General features: G+C 36.8%; 4 protein-coding genes across 5 annotated transcripts; 3 read left to right on the forward strand and 1 right to left on the reverse strand.

Moving 5' to 3' along the window:
• Positions 1–7,515: 7,515 nt before the first annotated feature.
• LOC141842614 (ABC transporter B family member 4-like) lies at positions 7,516–13,504 on the reverse strand. 2 transcript variants are annotated; one of them, XM_074730662.1, is made up of 13 exons: positions 13,424–13,504; positions 12,526–12,850; positions 12,297–12,351; positions 12,027–12,202; positions 11,673–11,894; positions 11,360–11,598; positions 10,594–11,119; positions 10,207–10,480; positions 9,213–10,096; positions 8,861–9,127; positions 8,467–8,730; positions 8,096–8,389; positions 7,516–8,006 (listed from the first exon to the last, which is right to left on the reverse strand). In XM_074730662.1, the coding sequence occupies exons 2-13, from the start codon at positions 12,814–12,816 to the stop codon at positions 7,653–7,655; spliced, it is 3,846 nt and encodes a 1,281-aa protein (XP_074586763.1). In that variant the 5' UTR covers positions 12,817–12,850; positions 13,424–13,504; the 3' UTR covers positions 7,516–7,652. The 2 variants fall into 2 exon arrangements, with proteins under 2 accessions (XP_074586763.1, XP_074586764.1); XM_074730663.1 differs by lacking the exon at positions 13,424–13,504 and adding an exon at positions 13,165–13,215 and having other exon boundaries at positions 12,526–12,855.
• Positions 13,505–17,323: 3,819 nt separating this feature from the next.
• LOC141842615 (CBL-interacting protein kinase 1-like) lies at positions 17,324–20,465 on the forward strand. Its single transcript, XM_074730664.1, has 13 exons — positions 17,324–17,668; positions 17,749–17,811; positions 18,122–18,193; positions 18,268–18,375; positions 18,464–18,544; positions 18,630–18,683; positions 18,775–18,900; positions 18,981–19,190; positions 19,289–19,393; positions 19,517–19,633; positions 19,730–19,801; positions 19,886–19,960; positions 20,069–20,465. The coding sequence occupies exons 1-13, from the start codon at positions 17,474–17,476 to the stop codon at positions 20,192–20,194; spliced, it is 1,404 nt and encodes a 467-aa protein (XP_074586765.1). The 5' UTR covers positions 17,324–17,473; the 3' UTR covers positions 20,195–20,465.
• A 1,684-nt stretch (positions 20,466–22,149) lies between these two features.
• LOC141842725 (transcription factor TIP2-like) lies at positions 22,150–23,337 on the forward strand. Its single transcript, XM_074730748.1, is given in 4 exon segments — positions 22,150–22,188; positions 22,190–22,630; positions 22,710–23,132; positions 23,266–23,337. Coding segments are annotated over 4 exon segments (975 nt in total).
• A 918-nt stretch (positions 23,338–24,255) lies between these two features.
• On the forward strand, positions 24,256–24,978 carry LOC141843013 (ubiquitin-ribosomal protein eS31 fusion protein). The gene has a single exon (XM_074731024.1). The coding sequence runs from the start codon at positions 24,325–24,327 to the stop codon at positions 24,796–24,798; it is 474 nt and encodes a 157-aa protein (XP_074587125.1). The 5' UTR covers positions 24,256–24,324; the 3' UTR covers positions 24,799–24,978.
• Positions 24,979–25,388: the final 410 nt, after the last annotated feature.

A 25,388-nucleotide genomic window follows, 5' to 3' on the forward strand; every position in this document is an offset into this window, starting at 1 on the left:
TAGTTCACGAACGGAAAGCGAAGCTAGCATTGTAGCAAGCCTAGTTCATACGGGATATGGCACAAGTAGCTTGATTCAATCAGTGAAACTGATCTTGAATTTTGCAACTTGAGTGTACAACACTCACGCACAAACCTAGTTAACTAAACTGTATTTGGATAAATAGAAATGTTGTTTTTAGAGACAAGTGAGGGCTCGCGCAGCATCTACTGCGGCTGTGGGAATGCATAATCTTAATAGCTATTGCCTAGTTGACTTTTAATTCCTGAGCTAGCTCTATGTTTTGATCTGTTGTTATCACTGTTACTTAATGCTTAGCTGATATAGTGATATTATCGTCACATAAGTAAACAATGATCAATCGAGTTTGAACTATCAGTGCATTTTAGGCATGTCTTGCTCATTCATTGATTCAAGATAATAATTAATACACAAAGCAAAACAAACCAGCACTTCATTATGCTGAATATACTTGGATATTGCAATCCATACTTGACCTCTTCTCTAGTTTCAGGTAAGCCTCACAACTGTAGATAAGTCAATGCCATGACAATGCTTTCACTATTACAATTTTATGAATGTTGTGTCCAAAATGCAAGATTTTTATAAATTGTAATGCTCAAAGTCTCCCTTACTGACAAGGTTGGCTGCTAAAAATGTTTCTGCATAACCCGGTGCAATGTGTACAGAGAAAAGGAGCTCTTGCAATGTTCATGCCCAAAAATATGCTTTTGATACAGTATTTACAGAGAGGAGATTTGAGCTCAATGGAACCCTTCCCCGAGGGATATGAATTTTATGGAAGATAAAGAATCCTATCAATCAATGTGAAAAAGGAATGTATCAAACAAACGTAAAAAGAAATAGGAATGTATCAAACGAATGTGAAAATAAAATATGATATGATGAATGATTCATTCAGTATTTCATGATTGTTTTATATGGTGGATAGAGAGATTTATATGTGAAGGGAAATCAAAATAAAGTATAAGTGGAGGTCAAAGCAACCATCCAACTCTTTCAGAGGACTCAAGCTCTTCGACTCCTTTAACTTAGCTCATCCAACATCAGAAGACTCAAACTCCTGTACTCTTTCAACTTGACTTACCCAAACATTAGAGGACTCGAGCTTCTTGACTCATTTAACTCGACTCGCCTAACGTCAGAGGACTCAGACTACCAGCTTCCCTCAGCTTGTTCCACACGACCTCAAAAGACTCAAACTTCTCGACTCCAGGAACTAGACTACTCGGCCTAGACAGTCCGATCTTCAGGACCACTCCTCATTTATTTCATTTCCTTATTCATAGTTGAGATATATATCCTATGGGGACTCACTAATAGCTACTATGAATATTCTCAAATGCAGTATCATGATCGAACGGAAAGTTAATCATATGACTATTAGACCTGGTCCTCTAGATGTCCCTCCATATATATATGGCGCTTACCGATTGAAGAGACCTTCAACGATCATTGGATATGGTCGCCTCGTCGACTTTGACATAGAAATTCTTTTTGTGTTATTATATAAACTCTAGATACGGTACGTGTACGTGCAAGAGGTAATGGTCACACATGCACTCATACTTTTCTTCTTCTACCTTACTGTCCTTCTCTTTTAGTTTCTGTGCTAACTTAAACATCGGAGTAGTCCCATCAAATCCATTTTGACACTCATTTTAATCCTTGTCTAAGTATTACAAGCATCCCAGAATTTTCTTTTCACCTTCGTCATCGTCATCGTCATCATCGATCTCATCCTCTCAACAATCTCTTTGGTGTTGGATTTAATCTCCAGTGGATTTATTTATAATTTGTATATGCGGATACGAATCGAACTCATTTAAGTAATTTAATTAAGGTTTATCAAGTTTTAAATTATCAGATGTAGATTAAATATGTAAAATCCGTTAATTTGTTTCAATATTATCCGATATGAATTAAATATGTAAAATTTATTAGTTCATTTTATTATTATCTATGGACTGATAACGGATCAAATTTCTTTATATAAGAGTTGGTCTCGAAAGATTTAGAATCAATTAACATCCTATCTTCGTTTTTATGAAGATTTTATGACGTTGTTATCCTAATTCCTTTAGAAGGTCATCTTATGGAACTTGCTTCGATTGAACACTTACGAGATCAAACAAATTGATGGATCGAACTGAAACAATAGAGGCAATCAATCAAGCCCGGCCCATCAACAAATTTCGTAATCAAGGGCCCAATTACGAGTCACGCCGAAAACAACAGCTGGAACTAAAATGTATCATGCAAATTGTCATGTAAGACAAGTTCAGTTCATCCTTGTATCGTTCGTTATCTCCTGTTCTAAGTATTCTCCCAACTACTCTCCTCCTTCTTCCATGTACATCATTTCTTTCTTCGTCACCTTCTTCAAGCTCAAGGGAGTCAATTAACATGCCGTGTCGAGGACTGGAGGAGGAGGCAGAGGAGGAGCAGGATGAGAAGTGCAGGACGCCCAAGGGAGCGCACTGCAGGATCCCTGAACATCCTCCTCGCTTACCTCCGCCGCCACGGAAATTGAGACCAAAGAACCGCGGCGCAGTGCCGTCCGTGGGCTTCTTCAAGTCCCCGGAGATCGATGAGTTCTTCGCCACAGCCATTAATGCTCAAAAGCCACAAAACTGAGGTAGAACAAATGACTGAGCATATGCCCCCAAGACTGCTGTACTGTGTGCAAAAGTTGCATGAGTTTAAATTGTATTCATTTGGTAGATGGTGCAATATGTAGTTGGTGCCATTAATTTTTCTCGGAGGTTAATTAATTACTTCATGATTTGTTTCACCATGCACTTGTATCACTATCCGGATTAATTTAGATTATTTCACTCTTTGAAATTAATTAACCTTCAGTTTGTGTATAGGTTTTACATAAAAACAGGTTACCCAAAAAAAAAAAAAAGGTTGATGTGTAATTTGGAGTCTTGCGGTTCAGGCCAGTGCATGAGACAAAGGCCTGGATGTTTCTTCTGCAGGTGCGGGGATCAGAACAGTCAAACAGAGCTATTTTAATTCAAAAGCTTGGTCTATAAAGCAGCAGATGTTGACAACAAATTAACGTGTGATAAAATGGTTTAGGCTGTTAGCTTGGTCCCACAACCTCAAAATTTACTCAAAATAAATTTAAAACAATCATGATTAGCAGGTACGTGGTTATTCAGAAAAATCATGATGAGTGTTTGATTTTTGTACTGCACTCTTCCAGACAAAGGGCATGATGAATTCAATAATTATGCTTTGGGAATAAAAGAATCTAGGAATGCCCTTTTCTTTTCTTCTTCTTTTTTTTTTTTTACAATTTCACATTGTTTATCAACACTGTAATAATGTCTCGTCATTGAATGTTTGAAATTGTGAAGTTAACAAAATTTATTTTGTTTTAAAAGCAAATGTAGTGATTTAAAGTTTGGCGAATCATTAGACTGGTTGTTAAGAGGTTGACAAGTCAAGTCATTTGATGGTTATAACTTTTTTTTTTTTTTGATCTTTGACCACCAATCCTGGACCATATTGATGTGAAGACGATTCTCATTTAAAGTTACTTTTATATTTTGGAAATGTAATGATTATATATATATGAGTAATTGTATCGATTGCATGGCAAATTGGAGAACTAATTAGTGAATAGGACTTATTAAAGTTAAAGAAAATTTTCATGAATAAAGATTATTCTTGAATTAACTATTGTACATTGACGCTCCTTCTTTGATCTAAATGAACATGTAAAATATATTTGAGAGTTTAAATAGAATCCAAATCAGCCAGATTTACTGTAAAAGCTATTGTTGTTTTGATAAATGAAGAATTAAACTGGAACGAATTTAAAATTAATAGGCTTACTGAATTGTGATATATTGCCAAATATGACCTCATTTTTAAAATCATGACGCTTATTTAGGGTAATTGTCCTGTAATTACAAGCTTATAGTTAATTAATTCTCTTGCGTGAGAGTGTCGTACATTCTCAATGTGTAGCTAATTATATTAATGCCGGAATAATTCTGATATATAATTACGATCCGTCAAAAAAGCATCCTTTGACAGACCAATTAATGGCAGATCATGATTTATAAATCTCCTAGTACCATCAACTTTTGACTAAAAAAGGGAAAAAAAGAAAACTTTCTCAATTGAACTCTGTATAATAATTAAAGGGCAAGTTCATAGACCTAACAATGGAGTGCACAATAACCATGTGTAAGTTGCATGGAAGAAGCTCATGACTAATTAAAGATTTAAGAAAGATTACTCAAACTTCCCCTTTTTCACTTATCAAAATCAAAGATTCCTAAGAGCTTCCTTTTGACTCTTCCTCCAAAGCTTTCGTTGTAAGAAACTCATCCATGCATCTTGAGAACGCGTTTAAGACCAACGTCTGTGGTTGCTTTAGTAAAGTTTCCTAGAATTTTTGCCCCTCTGCAATGTATAAATACGTACGCTGCACCATGATGATTGTATGAAGTAGCTAGGTTGCTCTGATAGAGTAGTTCAGATCATGGGAAGAAGGAGATCGTTTCTTTCTTTCTTTGGCTTCAAGAGAGAACGCAATCACAGGGGAGAAGAAGGGCCGCCAAGGAAGCGGGAGGTTCGGCCAAGCGACGACGACGAGGACAATGAGTACCGGCACTGGTATGTAGAGCCGGACGTCGATCGGAAAGCCAAGGAATACATTGACAGAGTTCGCAAGGAATTGGAGGCGCCGACTCAAGGATAACTGATGATATATATATATATTTATCGTCGATTTCATTGTTATTTCATGATTGTAGTTATTTTTATCATCCACTTGGATATTGGTTTGTTTGGGAGCTACATATATATGGTAGATCTTGTTTGATCATATCTTCATGTGGATTAATATTGATCAAATAAATTATCTAACAGTTACCATCTAATATTATTAGTATTAATCAGAATTGATGTATTTCTATTATAATAGTCATAATTGATATATATATATATATAGCAACGTCGAACAAGTGTATTTTAGAAAATAAAAGTATTAATTTAAACGTTCACACATGTCATATACTCATTATATTAATATCTTCCTTCTATGAATACACACCTATATTAGTTTGAACGTTAACGCATATTTATTTTAATATTAATATTTTTTATTGATGAATCCCACTATTCATTCATTCATATGTATATATTTGTTTTATATTAAATAAATAAATACATTTTAAATTTATACTTGTAATTCCATAATATTATTATTTTTAAATATATTTATACTTTCAAATTCTTTCATCTTTTTTTACTAGTGTTGTTTATTTATTTAAAAATATAATTTATTATAATTAAATTTGAATTGAAGGAGTGCTAATAGAAAAAATCATACTCAGCATAAAATCAAAAATAATATATAAATTAAATGTTTCAAAATATATAAAATACTAATTCATCAAATTGAAAATAATATATAAATTAAACGTTTCAAAATATATAAAATACTAAATCATCGACTGTTGTTATGTCATGTCCAAATATGCTCAACTAAGTTGGCATGAAGTTAATGATGCACTTGATTGTCAAGTAGTTTGGAATTTCTCTGGAGATAATCATGAAATCCTCGGTTTGAGTCCTAGACGAGTTGTGCAAGTTCGTCACCTTCATTGTCATATCAATTTGTCGTGTGACTCCCTCTCATCTTCAATAATCATATTGTGCAAAATAATGCATGCTAACATAATATGTTTTAATTTTTTTTTCCTATACCAATAATGAGTTGGACCACCCCAAATGCCCATTCAACATTTTTTCTCATAGCCTTTTGTCTTTCTTTAAATAATCTAAATAATCTCCTCTTGGGTCTTCCAAGGAAAAAGCCTAATCTAAATAATCTCCTCTTGGGTCTTCCAAGGAAAAAGCCTTCACAAAAGTACCTCATTCTAAATATATTTCATCTATTAGATAATACCCCTTTATATATTAAATGTTGTTCACTCATCACTGTGAAATTAATCTCCAAGACATTTCCTTACAAAATGATATTGAATATGGGAGATTCATACAACATGTTAATATCATTGCATGAACCAGTGTCCCCAAAGAATGCATGTTATATCCACAAGTCTTGCAACATGACCCCTTCAAGCACAATCGATGGTGACTCATGGTCTCTTGGAAACTACCTTTTCCAAGCAACTGGGTATTTTTTTCATTAGCAGTGCATATAATTAAGGCTACCTAACATGCTAGGGAAGTTGTGCCTCTAATCATGCAGTTGAAGAAGACATTGAACATCATCAGCATTCAGTCTTCTCAAGTATCGATCACCAAATTGTTCAACTACATATTTGCAAAATTTGAAAAGATACTTGATGGCGATTGATTCACTCATACATAGGTACCCGTCAAGATGGTCGACAAGGACTCCATAAGCCGAATGACAATCATACATTTTTGTAGTGATGACAAGCCTTTTCTTCTCGTATCATCGTTCTTAATTATGCTGAAAATCCGATGAACAATTCTCAAATGCATTCACTATGCGAAAGAATAACTCTCTTTCCATTCTAAATCGTCTTCGAAATATTTGATCTGGATACACTAGGTGTGTGGAGAAATAGTCATTGACAAGTCTCGTGTGCCCAACTTTACGATTTCTTTGGATGAACCTTCTTCTTCGCCTTGTCTTGTTATTACTTTGATATGCTTCAAGTATTTCTCGACTTTGTTGAAGTATCAATAACATTAGTTTTCCTCCCGGATCATAACCTTGGTCATTAACTTCAACTTGGACTTCTTTTTCACTAGTGGAGTTATAGAGTTAGAGTTGGAGCTGTTGGAATTTTGAGACATTTTGAGGAAACGAATTTATGTATATATGTTTGCCAAATGTTATGTTTTTAGAATGAAGAATTGCATAACACAAGGTGTCCACATATATATTGTTTTTATCAGGTAACGGTTAGTTTTCAACGACTAATACTTTTAATAATTAATTTGTAATGACTACTTTGCAACGACTACTTTTCAACGACTACATTACATTAATTGAAAATTCCATTAAATGACGGGAGAATTACATTAATTAAAAATAACATTAATTAAAAAAGAATTAATACTAACAATTGAAGGTTGAGTCCACATTTTAGATATTCCAAATCCACCTAATCTCCCGACATAGACGTTCATGAAAGATAAGTTACTCCTATGTCATTTGCGGAGTGTCCTCGGAAAGAATTGTGTATTCCTTCAACTTATGTTGGCAATTTTTAGCTTCAGAGCAGCTTTTGCTTTCATCTCCTGTATTTCGAGTTGTTTTTGTTTGACTTCAACTTCGGTCTTTTTTATGCTTGTATACTCAGCAACCTTTGCAAACATATTGCTGAAGTTTACTGTATATCTCCATGGCCAATTTTTCCTTTCTTTTTGCTGCCTTCTGACCCATTGGACGAGTGTTTCTTCGTTTAGGTCTATATCTTTTATTGACTGCGTATCAGGTAAGGTGTCTAAGTATCAGAAAACAGACCATTTCACTTATTTATTTGCTTTATCTAAAAGACATGAGCTTACATAGTCGTGATTAGAAAACACAATTAAGTCTCAGAACTGGAATTGGGAATTGTGGATGCAGCAACAATGAGATCAAAAGCATACAAATAAAACGATTATGAGCCGGCAGTCAGGTGAAGTGCCACCAAGGATGCATAAGCCCCATCCTTAATGTTGATCAAAGACTCATGCTTCCCTTTCTCCACGATCATTCCGTTCTTGACAACGGCAATAACATCAGCACCTCTTATGGTCGACAATCGGTGCGCTACAACCACCGTGGTTCGATCGACCATGACGCGATCCAGAGCATGTTGCACTGCTCTTTCAGATTCAGCATCAAGAGCACTAGTTGCTTCATCCAGCAGCAAGATTCTGGGCTCCTTCACTATGGCACGCGCAATCGCAACGCGCTGCTTTTGGCCGCCTGATAACTGCACTCCTCGTTCCCCGACCAGTGTTTCATAGCCCTGGCATAGATTTTCATACGATACGATGCCATTGAAGAACACAGATAAAGATAGAGAGCTAAAGCTGCGTTTTGGATGCAGCATCATACCTTTTGCAAACTGCTAATAAATCTATGGGCGTTTGCTAATTCTGCAGCAGCTATGATTTCACTTTCAGTAGCCATCCCCTCCTTTCCATAAGCAACGTTAGCTCGAATTGTATCGTTGAACAGAATCGGTTCTTGGCTCACTAGACCCATCTGCTGCCTCAGCCACCTGAGCTGCAACCTTTGTATTTCAATTCCATCTAGAAGTATATCACCGGAATCAGGGGAGTAAAACCTCTGTAACAATGATATGGCAGTTGATTTTCCACTGCCGCTCTCCCCGACGAGTGCAACTGTCTGAGGAAAAGATAGTGTCAAATTTCCCTAACTGAATTTCAGAAATAGGGACCATCGATCCATTTTGAGTTACGTACCTTTCCGGATTGGATAGTCAAGCAAAGATCTCGAAAAATTTGGATATCTGGTCTCGAAGGGTACTGGAAGCTGACATGTCGAAACTCGATGCTGCCCTCCAAGTTTTCTAAGGTCATGCCTGAATCTTCACTTGGATCTATTCTAGATTTTCTATCTAGAATAGCAAATATGGAAGCTGAAGCAGATCTGGCCTTTGTGGAATCTGGTGCATAGGAGCTTGACTGAGAAATACCAATAGCTGCCATTGAGAGAGCAAGGAAGACCTTCCAAAAGAAAGTTCAAAACAAAAATATTAGGATGCCCAACAAGCCTACAGTGACCTGATGAAAGATAATTGTTGCTTTCGTAATAAACTCAATGTTGAAGAAGTTAGCATATATAGAAGTCACATACCCTGAATACTTTGTCAAAAGTGGTCTTTCCGTTGTTGACTAGCCGTGCTCCGACGTAAAAACTAGCTGCATAGACGCAAAACAATAAGAAGATGGAAAGACCGAATCCAGCACCGCTGACAATCCCTTGTCGGATTCCTTTACTCATCGGACCTTCACATTTCTGTTTATATATTTGCATAACCTTCTCTTCGGCTGAAAATGAAGCAACTGTTCTGATACTTCCCACTGCATCGTTAGCAACTTGACTTGCTTCTTCATACATTATCTACATCCAAGTACAGTATCAATTGTAGGTGAAGAAAGGAACAAATAAGAAGAAAAATCTTTTCAAAAACCATATATATACATACCTTTGCATCCTTGCTAAATCCTTTTATAAACTTCATTTGGACGTATCCGTTAAGAACAAGAAGAGGCACCAAAGCTAGGATTATCAAAGAGAGTTGCCAATTTGCAAGGAAAGCTATCAGCAACCCAGCAACTAATGTTGTGATGTTTTCAACAGTTAATCCGAGTGCATCACCCACAAGACTCCTCACTGTAGCTGCATCTGCCGATAGTCTTGCTCCAATTGCACCACTTGAATTCTCTGGATTATCAAACCATGCTATTTCCATGTTAACCACTTTCTCAAATGTCATTAGTCTAATCCTCCTAATCAACTTGGATCCTGAAACTCCAAAGAAGTAAGATCTGGCTGGGAGGGAAACTAAAGACACCCCACCAAATATCAGGAACATTAATGACCAAAAATTTGAGTCCTTTTTGAGCTTGTTTGGTGGCTCGTAGAATGCTTCAATCACATTTGATATGAGTATTCCAAATACAGGAAATATGATCCCATTAGCTATGGCAGCAATTGAGCCAAGAATCAGCATTGGCGTCTCCGGTTTATTAAGATAAGCTAATCGACGTAGAGGTACTTCTTTCAAGTCTTGAGTGAGGATTTCAGGATCTTCTTTATGAGTTGTACTGTCTTGTACATCTGCTCCAACATCAAAACCATGTGGTACTCGTAATGAGTGGCTGCTGCTGTGCCTGCCAGATGAACCTCTACTGCTGGAATGGTGAAAGGATAATGTTCTTCCTGAGGACTTCTCCAAGCCAACTCCATGCGCATTAGATTTGTGCAACTCATGTCCATTTATACTTTCTGCATCCTGGGGCATTTCTTGCAAGCGTATTAATTGGCTATAAGCTCCATGTGGATTCTTTAGTAACTCTGAATGTGAACCTGGAAGTTAAAAAAGCAGTTAGATTCATTGCAAACTAGTTGCCTTTTTTTATCTGTGGTTCGACTTAAGTTAGTACCCAGTGGTAGTCTAAATATCAGTGGATATTTACCTTGTTCAACTATTGATCCTTGACGTATAACAGCAATGGTATCGGCATTTCGTATAGTACTCAATCGATGAGCAACCACAACAGTAGTACGGTTTGCCATGACTCTATCAAGTGCTTCTTGTACAGTCCTCTCTGATTCTGCATCAAGGGCACTTGTAGCCTCATCTAAGAGTAAAATGCGAGGATTCTTCAGAATTGCTCTGGCTATTGCAACTCTTTGCTTTTGACCTCCAGATAGCTGTGTTCCATGTTCACCGACCACAGTATCAAGACCCTGAAAATCCATCAGTAGTTTCAGACAGGGTGTTAAATTACTGAAATGGCAGTCTATCAAACTGATCCTACAGAAATGGAAGCACTTTTGAAAGATAAGATGCTAACTCTTACTTTGGGCAACTTATCTACAAATTTGGCAACATTAGCAAGCTCTGCAGCAGCTCGGATTTCCTCAATAGTTGCATTATCCTTGCCATAGGCTATGTTATTTCTAATGCTAGTAGCAAATAGGACTGGTTCTTGACTCACTAGCCCGATTTTTCCTCTAATCCACCTTAGTTGGAATTCCTTGAGGTTTATGCCATCTATGAGAACTTCTCCAGCTTGTGGATCATAAAACCTCTCGATCAAACTGATGACAGTCGACTTTCCGCTTCCACTTTCACCAACCAATGCAACAGTTGTTCCTCTCTGAATGACTAGAGTAAATCCATGAAAGATTTGTTCATTTGGTCTGGCTGGATAGCTAAAATAAACATCTCTAAATTCAATATTCCCTTGAATGTCGTCAAGCATCTTTCCTTTGTCATCATAGGCATCTATTTCTGGTTTCCTGTTGATCGTCTCAAACATCTTGTAAGCAGCAGCTTGTCCTGCAGCAAAAGCTTGCATGCAGGGTGCTAACTGGCCTAACGAACTGGACAATCAGATCAAAATTCTCAAAAGCTAGTACGAAATGGTGAATGAATTTTTATAACTAAAGAAACAGGTACCAAAGTTCTTAATCTTTAGAGTAAATATTTTGATTTAGCAGGCCTATTGATAGTGATTGATAAATGATACTCCCAAATTTCTTCGAGAGTTTTGTACCACTATGCATGACTTTTGATTCGTCAACGAGGAAAAAAAAAGAGAAAAAAATCCAACTTCAACTTACAAGGATCCAGTGAGGATTGCAAATATCACATTGATCACCTTGCCACCAGTGTAACCTTTTGAAAGTATCAGTTTTGCTCCATACCATACTCCCAATGAATACCCACCAAACATGAACAGCACGACCATACCAAGTCCTAATCCAGTAACCAGTCCCTCTTGCACGCTCGCATTGTAAGCACTCACCAATGAGTTTTCATACTTCTTCACTGCTACTCGTTCCCCAGTAAAAGAAGCAACCTGCATAAAGACAGGCTCAACAAGAGATGAACAACTTGGCTTCATGCTGTGCCCTAGAAAGGAAAAAAACTTACTGTCCTAATTGAACCAATCGTCTGTTCAACAATGTTAGCAGCTTCTCCATAAGCTGCCTGTCCCCTTGACGCCATCTTGGCCACGATATTGGCCACGACTCCTCCGGCAACCACCAAGGGGGGGATGACACTGAGCATGACTAGAGTGAGAAGCCAACCTTGGGCAAACGCAACTGTGAAGCCCCCAAAGAATGTGGATAGTAGCTGGATGAACTTACCAACCTATAACAACAGAGGGAAGCCCGACAAGGAGTTATCAGTAAATAAGAACTCAGGAACAGAATCAAACAGGCGATATGTCACAGATAGCAATCATGTGAGACGGAGGTAAGTAAACTTGAAGCAGTTAATTACCTTCTCGCCCATGGCGTCCTGAATAAAGACAGTGTCACCAGACATTCTCTCAACGACTTCACCAGTATTTGTTTCCATGTCAAAGAATGCTATTTCTTGTCTTAGAATTGTCTTCAGGTACATATTTCTTATTCTAGAAGATTGCCTTTCCCCAGTAGTCATCCAACAAGACACCTCTGACAGGAATTAAAAAGTTGAGCATTCTGTTCTATGCAAGAATTAGATCAAGTTTGTTCCTTATAATGCGCATGATAGAGAAAGTATTCTTACGGAGGAATGATGCCACGCCCGCTCCTACAGCCAAGTACATAAATTCCAATGCTACCTGAGTGGAAATATATACATCACTGATTATTCAGTAAGTTCCACTAAAATACTCATTAAATGAGAACAATAGAAAAGATAATTTTACAGATTTAACTGAGTGGCACTTAAGCTTACTTGAGATATATAACTGTAACATGTTTATGATAAGTCTCGAGTGTGATGATCAACTTACCTTGGTAACTCTACCAAGCACATCATGAACGTCTGAAGCTCCTCCAAAGGCCTGTATCAAACCTCCAAACAAGACAGTCATGAGAGGTAGAGCAATCCCATTCCCCAGAGCGCCTAGTGATCCAAGAATCATCAGAATTATGTCCACCGAATCAGCGAACGAGAACAGCTTGTAGAATGGAACGGTGTTCTTGTTATCATCTTGAATCTTGTCCTTGCCCATGGATTTACTATTCTCTTCAGACCCCACAAAACCAGTAGGAACGATGCCCTTTTTGCCTTCAAGCTCCATGTGTTCTGTAAGTGTTCTTATCAGGAGTTATGACCTGAGCTGACACATAGAACAGCAGAAGAAACAATTATGAACACTGAAGCTCATCGAAGTTGCAGAACAATCCTGATGCTGGAGTAAGAGACAAAGAGGAATCACGGAACCAGGAAGCTCATCGAAGTTACATGAAATCGGAAGAGTGAAAACAAAGAACAACAGAAAAAAAAACAGAAGCAAACATCAACTTATTGGCACAGAAGTTACAGATAAAACAAGGCTTACTGGCACTCTGGCAGCAAGTTACATAGGCAAGAAGAGAAAAAGGAAAATCATAACTATTACTCGTCTCGACCTACAAAGCAAACTCACCGATCAAAAAAAAGAGCAATCACCCATAGGCAAGAAGATAGAGGATGAAGACCAACACGATGGTCATGACTTCTTTTAAAGAAAAAAAGAAGCAGAAAAATTGGGTGAGAAAGGTTCAAATGAAACAAAACAAGGAAGAATTATGATGATGTAGACATGCCTTCTTTCTCACAAGAAGTGAGATAATTACGGGGACCAAGATGAGCTCTCATTGTCACAGGTCTGGTTGCTGCCTTCGTACTCAGATGGCATCCCTTACCTTAGAAGCCATGGTTGCAGAAGATTGTATGGGAAGGTTGCAATGCCACCAACCTCACCATGTCAAATGGTTTCAACGCAGTGTTAACAGCTACGCGATTCTTTGTGTCTAAAGCATTCAACTGCCTCTGAAACTTTTTTGTAATTGCTGGCAGATATTAATCAACAATTCTAGTATTTGCAAAGATGCGAAATTATTTTCCTTTAAGACATAAATAATACAAGTGGTGTTGCTATTTTTTTTAGAGAAAATTAATTTGTCTTCCTCAAGATCTTAGACAGTGCATGGGCTGAGAAAACTCACCCTCTCTTAACATTGAGTTATTTAAACACACAACCTCGCTTGGTTTAGTATTTTCTAAAAAAGAAAATTGTTTTTTTTTTCATATATTGAAGCATGTAAACATTAAGCACGCAATTTGATTTTCTTTGGCATGTAAACATTGAGCATTCATTTTCCATTTCTTATAATTCTAAATAATCTCTCTCTAATCCAACCGATCAAAATAATCTTAAATTATCTCCTGAGCTAATTTTAAAATTAATTTACCTAGAAATATATATATTATATATAATATGTGTGTGTGTGTGTGACTGTTAAAATGGGTTATTTTATACCCAAAATATAAAACTCTAAATGTGATAGATTTATATGTAGGATTTTGTGAAAATATATGTTGTTTTCAAAACCTACTTCATTATCATCCTGTCAGCTAAATAGTTTGATTTTTTAAAAATGAAAACAATTTGTGTTTAATCATGCTTACGTCAATAGAACGTAAGATCGAATATGCTCCGTGCTAACTGATTTTATGCAAAAATATCTTTTCCCCAAAATTAAATTAACATTATTATAAATGGAAAAAATGGGCCTTGATGAATTTTAAAAAACAATAATAATTAATACGATTTAATAAGTTGGCCTAGATAAAAATCATGCTCATCCTATCATAGTTACCAGATAAAACAGTAATAATTAATACGATAATTATTTCATCTTTCTAATAGACAACAAAATGAAAATTTAAAGGGCATTTCAATATTAATTAAACTTTAAAAAAATGGTAAACAATTTAACATTTTAAAAACCACCTAGTTAAAAAAAAAGGAAAAACAAAAGAAAATAGAGGATTTAATCTCCTATAATATTGTTTTTTTATCTTCTTAATGCCGATTCCAAAGCAAGTAAATGAGTTTGAATTATTTATTTATTTATTATCGTCTACTTAATTATTTTTTATTTGTCATCCTTGACTTCTTTGGTTGATCAATTATATTGTCAAACGACATATCATTGAGCACGCACTATCTTTGTGCGAGGAGTAGGGTGTCATGGCTTTTGCTTTTCGGTGGGTGATGCTAAAATTATGTATAATCGTACAATGTTGTCTGGTGCGTGCCACACTACCTCAACAATGGATGGGTCCTTGTAAGTTTGGATGCCACTAATTAAACAATAGTAATTAGGAATATAAAATTAGTGCATTAGTTTAACAGTGCATCCATTACAACAAGCTTTTGCTATGGCCTTTGTCTTCTAAAGGTAGAGTCGTCAATCGGGTTGGCTTGATAAGTTGGTTTGGTGGATTGATTCGTTTCGTCAAATAATTTAAATTAGTTGAGTTAAAATTTTATCAATTTATTTTAAAATAGATTCAGATGGGTCAATCCATAAGGCCTACAATATGCATGGATCGATCTGTGATGGATTTGAATTGGTCTATGAATTAAGAAAATTTATTATTTTCTTTTAAATCTAAAATTAAAATAAAAGCAGACTAGTGGACTCGATCTGTCTAAATCGCAATTTAAATTTAAAAATTTCAACTTGATCAATTATTAAATTGTAATCTAAATTTAAAAATTTTAATATTTTTTATATTTTTGATAGGCATGTGAGTTGATCAACTTAATCCACAATCCGTCTTAAATTGGATTAAGTTAGAAATCTCACAACTAATTAAGTTGGTGGACCAACCCACTTTTATGACGGATAGATTCATCCCGTTATGGGTTGCCCCTTTTACAGCTCTATCAAAAAGTGATTTCAATTTTCAATGAAACTTTTTGAAGATGTATTGAGATTCTATTTCTTAGGATATGCACCCAAAACTTTAAAATGAACATTTTCATTTCTCATTAAACATACATCAGGTCGCCCGATTACAAGCCCAATTATTCCAAGCCCAATAATACTATACAAATTCATTAACCAATTAAAAACAAATTTAAAAATTAAAAATTTTAAACAATTAAACAATCTTAATGAAGAAGAACTCGACATAATAATGAATCGAGTTCAAATTAAATTTAAATGAATGTCAAATTTATAAAAAAAACAAATTAAATTTGAATAATTTTTCAATGATTTAATTTATTTTAATCATGATTTAATTTGATTTGACTTGATTATGTTATTAAATAAATTTGAGCAATATAAAATTTAATTTGATTCGATTGGTTTACAGCATTGGGCTTAAGACTCTGCCCTTATGTATTGTCCATTTTGTTCACATGAGTGTTGCAAAGGAGTGAGTAAAAATTTAATTAAATTGAATAAATCGATCAAATTGATAAAAATTTACATTTTAAAAAATTTTTTAAAAAAATCAATTAATTCAATTTAATTTTAATTTTAAAATTTCTTATTTGATTAAATCAAATAAACTAAATTAATCAAAATAAAAAATAATTTATAAATTATTAAATAAATAAATTTATAAATATCTAATTAATTGATAAATCTCTTATAATATTTAAAAAATTATTATTTTAATTAATTGATTAAAATTAATCGATATTTTATCAATTTGATTTATTGATTTTTATTTAAAAATTTGATATAATTTTAAAAAATTTAATTTTTTGATTAATTAATTTAATTTAATTCAATTTTAATGGAATACTCTTCGCCCTTCAACATGCATGTGTGGAGGTAAGCATGTCCATTTTGACTCCTTAACCATATCTTCAACCTTTTCCATGCACCGTCACTGCCAGCATTTCAAGGATTAATGTGATAGATATTTTTGACAAGAAATTTAACAAAATATATGAATCGATTAAATATACATTATATTTGAGGGCTAATTTGTCCTGAACCTTTCGTTGAGTATATATAGCCATCAGTTCACTAATGTATATTTTCTCATGTGATTGATTTATTTTTCAACGATCTCCATTGATGATTTTGAAGAAGAAGAGGAAGTGAAAGTGATTTTAAAACTCCAGACATCTGTATGGATACTTCAACCTAAAAAAAAAAAGAAATTAAATGAAATGAAAAATCATACGTTAAAAAATATTTATCATGCACAATATTAATTAATAATAACAATTATTGGACATGTAACGGCTACGTTTTGTTTTTCCTCCTCTTGGTGATTTTGGAGTCCTGGAGATCGAGGCATTGAAAAAGAGATTAATTAAGAACCCTAATAATTCTGTTGTTCCAGGAGCCATCGTTGCCCCTTCACACTGCTCAATCGTTCTTCAATTCGTGTGGAAAAAGCCATTGAAAACTGCAAATTGCATGCAATCGCAGAGCTTCTTTTAAAACATTTTTCTTGCGATTTGTTCAGAATTGATAACTGTGCAATAATTAATGCCTGTGGCCCCCAATTAAATTAATTAAGAGAAAAAATTGGCATCGACTTAATCAATTAAAAAGAATATATCAAGTAATAGATACAAATTTCGTCTCCGCAATTCAATTATTTTATATATTGACTATATTCAATTGCAACTAAAATACTTTTTTCATGGTCTCTGTACCGGTCACGGATAAATTCACGTGCGTCACGTTTGTTGACCGGATTAAATGATTGCGGCTAAAATATGCAGCAGCTGAGGCGATCAAACCGACCGCTTCCTTGCTTCCTTCCTCCTTCCAACAATTTTGAGCAGGAGAAGAAGTCATGGTTCCCCAGATCATGGCGTCCATCCGCCTCTATAAAGCCATCGCAGAGCTCCCCGTTTCCAACTCAACGATTATGAAATAACATACAGTACAACTGCACGAGAAGGAGAAGGAGGAGGAGGAGATAGATAGATGGACATGGTGAAGGAAGGAGGAGGAGGAGGAGGTGAGGGAATGCGAGTGCTTGGTAAGTACGAGCTGGGGAAGACGCTCGGCGAGGGAAGCTTCGGCAAGGTCAGGTACGCTCTCCACGTCGACTCCGGCCGTCCCTACGCTATCAAGATACTCGACCGCAGCCGCATCCAATCCCTCAAAATCACGCACCAAGTATGTACATCTATGCTTTTGTGCATTTATTATGTTTGCGTTTATGTTTATGCTCAAGGTGATGTGTGTCTACGTGACAGATTAAGAGGGAGATCGCCACCTTGAAGCTCTTGAAGCATCCCCGTGTCGTCAGATTATATGAGGTCTGATATATTATTTCCTCCCTTTTGATTCGGTAGTAACTTAAACTAAATCGATCATTTAGGCTGAGTTCTTCATTAATATGATGGTGATCATGGTCTTCGATACTCTTCTTCTTGTTGTTCTTCCTGAGATTTAAGAATATGTTCATAAAAGAAGGATGTTTTTCCACCAATAACGGCAGCTTGTGAGCTGAATGATTGGTCTACAGAAAAAAAAAAAACTTGATTGGTAGAAGGGTGACAGGATAACTATTTGGGCTCTCTATCTGCTTGAATCACTGATTAAGCTCTATACTTCGGCAATTTACAGGTCTCAGCAAGCAAAACCAAGATCTACATGGTCCTTGAATATGTTAATGGAGGCGAATTATTCGACAGAATTGTAAGAACTTTGTCACAAGTTAATCTTGGTTGGTTCTTCATGGTAAGTTGATTTAGCCATTACTGATAATGCAGGCATTGAAGGGAAGGCTCTCAGAACGTGAAGGAAGGAAGGTCTTCCAGCAGCTGATTGATGCCGTAAGTTACTGCCATGATAAGGGTGTCTACCACAGAGACCTAAAGGTGATAATTAAACAAAGGTTTAAGTTATTATCTCCCAATTTTACTTAAACTTTTGAGTTCCTACTTGAATTCCCCTTTCTTGTTGCAGCCAGAAAACGTTCTTGTAGATGCAAAAGGGAACATAAAAGTATCTGATTTCGGTCTCAGTGCTTTGCCACAACATTTAGGGGTATGCATTTTGTATGTCTTGGTTCATCAAAAGAACTGATCCGACCAATTTGTCATGTTTCAACTTGCTTCTCTCTTCTTTTCAGAATGATGGGTTGCTGCACACAACCTGTGGAAGCCCAAACTACATTGCTCCTGAGGTAAAACCCATAACTTTTGAAATATTTAAAAGTTTGTTTCTTAAGAAAACAATGTTTTTGACAAATTTCCTGTGGAATCAACCATCTATAGGTCCTTGCCAATAGAGGATACGATGGTGCTAGATCAGATATATGGTCTTGCGGTGTCATCCTATATGTTATTTTGACAGGTTCCCTGCCATTTGATGACAGAAATCTTGCTATGCTTTATCAGAAGGTGTGTATCAAGCTTGACAATGAAATCAAACTATGTTTGTTTCAGTTCCTCATAGTGGCTTTGTTGCTCGATTGGTTCAGATTGTTAGGGGAGACACAAAGTTCCCTAAATGGCTCTCCCCTGGTGCTCAAGACATCCTAAAGAGAATCCTTGATCCAAATCCTATCACAAGGATAAATGTAACTGGAATCAAAGCACACAATTGGTTCAACCAAGACTACACTTCTGTTGTCCCCATCGATGACGAGGAAGACTTATGTCTTGATAATACACCTTGTTCAATGAAAGAGGTGACCCTCAAAATGTCTAATGTACTGGTTTGGTGCCTTTTAGTATTTTGTGATGGTTGATAGTGAATTAGCTTTTGTTTTTTTGTTTGTTGTGTAAGCACAATGAGTCAGATGACAATGGAAATACACCTACACACATCAATGCATTTCAACTGATTGGGATGTCTTCTTCTCTTGATCTTTCAGGATTTTTTGAGAAAGAGGTAAGTCTGATGATTAGATTAGTACCTTGTTCTGTTTCATTACTTTAATTCAGTGAGCAAAGAAATCACAACCTGGAGAATAATGATATTTATACATATTACTCTGCTGAATTGGCTTTGCAGGATGTCTCAGAAAGGAAGATAAGGTTTGCGTCCGATCGCCCACCAAAAGAATTATATGAAAAGATTGAGGATATTGTTACTGAAATGGGGTTTCAAGTCCATAAAGGGCATGGCAAAGTAAGTGGATTGCTACTTCATTTCGTGATAGCAGATTGTAGCTAAGCCAATTAATAGAGAAGTTTACACAATGTACTATATATCTAAAATTTGCAGTTGAAAGTAATTGAAAATTGCAAGGCTTCAAAATGCCCCTGTAGGTCTGAATCACTTTCAGTTGCTGCTCAGGTAAAACTTCTTTGTCATCATAATTTTACCGACCTTTTCAGTGTGAAATTGTCTTACTAAATGCATATTATGATAACGTATCAGGTGTTCGAGCTCAGTCCATCTTTGTATGTTGTGGAATTAAGAAGATCACAAGGAGATTCTAAGTTATATCGACAGGTATTAAATCTGAACTTAGTGAAAAAAAGGAGAAGTTTAGAAGATGCAGTTCATATAGTAAGAAGCTTCAAATCTGAAGGTGTAAATCATTTTTGGTTATGACTGCAGTTGTGCACAAAGCTATCAAATGATTTGGGAGGCTGCAAAAGCCAACTTACATGCACAGCAGAGTCCATGTCAGAACTCAACAATTTTAAAGGAGATGTTCCTGTTTCTACCGTTTGTTTGAACTAAATAGTGATAATTCTTCTCCACCCATTTTATGTGTAGAGAAAGAAAGAGATTGGGACTAAAGAAGATGGACAGAACGTCCAGAAAGGGGCCCTTCTCTAACATTTGCTATGAAGGATTTAATCCCGACAACTGAGTAATAAGTACTCGGGATTACCCTTCAGGGAAGTTTTGAATTTAAGAAGATTGTCTTCTCTTTGTGAATGAGAAAACCTATTCTTCCTCAATCAAGAACAAAGCAAGAAAGGATGAATCCTTTTTACAGTAAATGTTTCCAAAGTAGTGAGTCTCACATTAAACCACCTGTAATTTGAATGATAGTGTCATATCAAGCAATTTAAACAGTTTGAGTGATGCTGATTCTCCATCTTCTCTAGAGCATTTCACCCTCTTTATTATCCTTAATTAATCAATCAAATGTCCAACGTAGATGGCACATGAGATTGTCTCCTCAATAATTTTTTCACCACATCCATGGAGGCTTTCCCTTGCTTTCTTAGAAATATACATAGAATTCTACAATTGATCGATATATATTTTGTTTCACTTTCTTTTCTCTCCCTCATGTGTTTCATCCAAATAATCAGACCCTAAAAGTACTAATTTTTAGGTGAAAATGGGATGAAGGCACGTCTACGGCATGGGCCAACTTCCACAAGATTACATTAACTGCAAACGTATAGGTTAAAATCACATGAGATTCCTTCAGTTATAACCTAGCTCACAAGTTGCTTCCTCAATCATCCATTAATTCAATTTATGAACATATAATCATTCATCAATTCAAAATAATGAAGAAAATATATCATTAACAACATAAACAGTAAAAGATTTTAGTGACTTGTGGAATCGTTGTGTTCGATATCAGTGATGCCATTGATAATTCTCATGAGCCAAAGTATATAAAAAAAGAAGTTAAGAACTGTGACATTTCAGTTATTAAATGGTTACTAACTTTTCACATGCACTATTTTGAGGGTTAAACAGGCCTAAATACAAATTAATCCAAATAAGTCAGAATGTAAACTTAACATATATTGATTGCTCTACAACTTGTCCTGTTTCTCGTCCGTTTGACATGGCATTGCAAACTGTGAGTCGTTCCCTGTTCAAGAAATCATAACTAGTTAAAAAAATATGTCCATCTTTTACTGCGTTGTTGTTGTTGCTGCTGCTCCTGCAGCTGTTAACCATCACACACTGCGTGCACTCGTCGCCCTCTCTGGAGTCTGGACCACTACGATTCACTGTAACTTTCACTGTCCTTTCATCAGTAACTGAAACCCTCTGCCTCGCACTTTAAACCCAATCATACTGATTCTCATTCCTCATGATACAACAGAATAATCATCACAGAAATGTATCACTCGATAATTATCCGTCTTCAGATTTTTAATTACCCCTATTAATGTAATTCTCCTGCATGCTGCTGCACTTGTGCATGCAACGCAGGGAAGCAAGCTGCTGTGTGCAGAGAAGAGAGTGAGTGATCCTCTCTCCTCCTCAGTCTAGCAGTGGGATTAGTGCCTTAATTAGCACCAGTTAATCAAACCAGTCAGATAATAATTACCTCTGCAGTGTGAGTTCTGGAAGAGTGCCAGTCCTACGGAAGATTTTGCTGCACAGAAGTATGGCCCACAGAGGACCGCGTGGTGGTCCACTCCAAGAGCCAATGGAATCTCAAAGCAACAAACAACCCAGTTTCTCTAATTTGGACGGCCGGCTCAGTCTCAGAAAGACACCAACATCTCTTTCTCTCCACACTTCCTTTCAAGCACAACCCAACACCTCTCTTCCTCTCCAAGTCATATCACTCTTGCCTCTTCTATATTACATAACCTCTCTCTCCTCTTCTTTCCTCTTCTCTCCTTCACTTTTCGGCTTCGCCCTAGCACTTCACTTTACAGGTTTTGATTAATCGGTGCTGTAATTAATTAACACATGTTTTATGTTTTTGTATGCTTAGAATTACTTTATTGATGCAGAGAAACCGGAGGGATGTACCACAACTTTGGTTCCATGTCCACTCACTCAGACTACTTGCCGCTCATGGGGGAAAACAGCAGTGACCTGACCATCAATGACACCTCCCTCGGCCTCCACCATCAGTTGCTGCAACCGCCGTGCTTCGATCCCATCAACGGATTTTCCGGCTCGGCGGAGGCGGCCGCTGATATGTTCTACGCGGAGTTGCCGCCGGTGATGGACTCTAGTAATGCCGTGTTCTACCACCACCACCCGGTTCATTACGATGCGTTGGTTAATCAGGCGCCGTATGTCTTTGAGGCCGTGCATGGAGAGCAAAATCTGATGGAGAACAGGACGAGGCATCATGAGTGGGGGTTGAAGCAGGGCGGGCAGAAGAATGAGAAGCAAAGGAGAGAAAGGCTCGGGAAGAAGTTTGAGGACCTCAAATCTCTCATTCCCAACTCCACCAAGGTTTGATTCATCATTTTGCACATTTGATTCGTATAATTTTGTCTTATGTATCTCCCATTGTATTGCTCCCGGCCGGCAGCCTTACAGGGCGTCGATTGTGGCGGACACGATCGAGTACATCAACGAGCTGCTGAGGACGGTTGAGGAGCTGAAGATGCTGGCGGAGAAGAAGCGGCAGAGGGGGAAGAAAATGGCGGCGGCGGCGGCGGTGACGTCAGCTGGGGACGTGGAGAGCTGCTCTTCGCTGGGTGTGGCGGCGCCGCTGGCCGAGAGCGGACGGAGCAGCGGGATGCTCCGGAGCTCGTGGATACAGAGGAAGTCGAAAGAGACGTTCGTAGACGTGCGCATCGTGGACGACGAGGTCACCATCAAGGTGACCCGCCGGAGGAGGGCGAACTGCTTGCTTGCCGTCGCCAAGGCACTCGACGAGCTCCGCCTAGAGCTGACGCATTTGTCCGCCGGAAATGTGGGAGGATCGCACATCTTCATGCTCAACGCCAAGGTAATTATACTAATTAATACATGCAATCTAATTGTAAATCGTTTTGATTCTTAATATAATTACAAACGTTCGAATGAATTAATTAGTTAATTAAGAATGGTTTTGGATTAAATTTTATATTTAACGGTTGCAGATTCATGATGGTTCTTCGGTCTACGCCAGTGCGATCGCCAAGAAGCTTATCGAAGCAATCGATGTTGTTTAAGAAGAAACGACGGGGAGATTAAAATGGAGCTAATTATAGTTAAGGTAGATCTTGTAGCTAAGATTTGATTGGTCTCATAATTATCTCTTAAGAATCACAATGCGGAGTATTATTGTCACTTTTAATGTGTTTAAATAGGTTTTTTTTGCATCTTAATTTATATACATTTTAAATTTTAACCTTGTAAAATCTTCAAAACTCTAACTTTATGCATAATTTAAGTTCAGGAGATCTCAAAGTGATCATTAGTTCATGTAGAATTAATGTGTAAAAGACCTTTACTAAGATTGAGAGGAACTCAAAAATCTAATTTCCACTAAATAATCTTTTGAAAGAACATTTAAAAAACAAAAACTAAATTGTGAAGAATTGAATGAATATTTTAAAAGTACATGTTCTTAATTTTATGAAAATTATTTGCATATTTTATTTCCTAATATTTTATTGAAGTCCTAATATGTTATTATCGCAATATTAATTGAATGGGTATAATATGATTGTCGTTAGAAATTTTACATTTTTAACTAATCATATTATTGCCGTGCCCATAATATTTTTGCTAATTATTCAATGATTTTGGTGCTATAATTTTTCAAAATCCCTTTTAGTAATTTATTATTGATTAATTCAAGTTCAAGTAATTTGTTAAATTTTATTTTCCTTACAGTTAAAAAGTATTTTATATTAAAAAATAAATAAATATTCCATTTTAAACTTTTGTTTTTAAATGAAAATGAAGCGGGTGCTTTTGATGTTTGTCCATTTTTTAATCTTAAAAGACTTGAAAAAAAATCCAAACGTTCGTTCCATATCTACGGTCATGATTTAACGGTACACGGTACCGTATGCGTATCCTGCGAAATAGCACAAGCAGACCACTAACGTATATAAGGCTTCTCCTTCCCCCACAAGCCCTAATCTTATCGCGCCGACGCACTTGCTCCGACGCAAAGCGGCGGTGCCGCCGGACCACCAACTGCCAGGAAGATGCAGATCTTCGTAAAGACCCTCACGGGGAAGACGATCACCCTCGAGGTGGAATCTTCGGACACGATCGACAATGTCAAAGCAAAGATTCAGGACAAAGAAGGGATTCCGCCTGACCAGCAACGCCTTATCTTTGCCGGAAAGCAGCTCGAGGATGGTCGCACCCTTGCCGATTACAATATCCAGAAGGAGTCGACTCTCCACCTCGTCCTCCGCCTCCGCGGCGGAGCCAAGAAGCGCAAGAAGAAGACATACACCAAGCCCAAGAAGATTAAGCACAAGAAGAAGAAGGTCAAGCTCGCCGTGCTCCAGTTCTACAAGGTCGATGACGCCACCGGCAAGGTCACCAGGCTCCGGAAGGAGTGCCCTAACGCCGAGTGCGGCGCCGGCACCTTCATGGCTAATCATTTTGATCGCCACTACTGCGGCAAGTGCGGCCTCACCTACGTTTACCAGAAGTCGCAAGGTGACTGAGCGATACCTGCATCTTGATGAAGGTTTATCTATATCAAGCTAAAAAACTCATCTTTTTCATTTAGTATCAGTTCACTTTGTTTAGTTGCTCTGAAGAGTAATATTTGTGGTGAAACCTTGTTTGAGATGCTATTAAATTTCTGCGAGTTGCATGGTGGTTAATTGGTAATCTTTCTCGTCTATTTGCTTCTTGGTTGGATGATAAAGGATAGGATTGTATCTGTTCTTCTTATGCTCCTGATGACTATTGATATTTCTTCAAAAGTTGATACCTTTTTCTAAGTTTCTATTATTCAGTTCCTGGTTGAGTAAATAAACATCACAATGATTTATGTTTATATATAGTCTCAATGATACTTGCTGTTTATTTGGAATGATAGGATATCTTGGTCTTCTTGGTGTTTTTTAGCCTTTTGTATTTGCCTAAGATTTGTTTTAGTTGTCTTCATCTTGTTTGGTTCTTCAACTAATTGGTCGCATTCTTTATGGGAGTTCAGTTCAAGTTAAATAATGCGTCACAAAATTACTGAACAATTTTATTTGACTAATCAATCTTACAAACTTTAGTTGTGTCTAGAGGCTCTAGACAA

Source organism: Curcuma longa, chromosome 12 (genome assembly GCF_044706935.1).
Source record: "Curcuma longa cultivar G26 ecotype Majalengka, Jawa Barat chromosome 12, ITB_CL_G26_1.1, whole genome shotgun sequence".
NCBI lineage: Eukaryota > Viridiplantae > Streptophyta > Magnoliopsida > Zingiberales > Zingiberaceae > Curcuma > Curcuma longa.

Bases quoted from the DNA above. Each gene is read 5' to 3' on its own strand.
- LOC141842614 (XM_074730662.1), bottom strand. From the start codon at position 12,816: ATGGAGCTTGAAGGCAAAAAGGGCATCGTTCCTACTGGTTTTGTGGGG. The intron at 11,895-12,026 runs GTAATTAACTGC...CTGTTGTTATAG, and splicing joins AGGACGCCATGGGCGAGAAG to GTTGGTAAGTTCATCCAGCT. The intron at 11,120-11,359 runs GTAAGTTGAAGT...CTGATTGTCCAG, and splicing joins GCAATCCTCACTGGATCCTT to TTCGTTAGGCCAGTTAGCAC.
- LOC141842615 (XM_074730664.1), top strand. From the start codon at position 17,474: ATGGACATGGTGAAGGAAGGAGGAGGAGGAGGAGGTGAGGGAATGCGA. The intron at 19,634-19,729 runs GTAAGTGGATTG...TAAAATTTGCAG, and splicing joins TCCATAAAGGGCATGGCAAA to TTGAAAGTAATTGAAAATTG. The intron at 19,802-19,885 runs GTAAAACTTCTT...ATAACGTATCAG, and splicing joins CACTTTCAGTTGCTGCTCAG to GTGTTCGAGCTCAGTCCATC.
- LOC141843013 (XM_074731024.1), top strand. From the start codon at position 24,325: ATGCAGATCTTCGTAAAGACCCTCACGGGGAAGACGATCACCCTCGAG.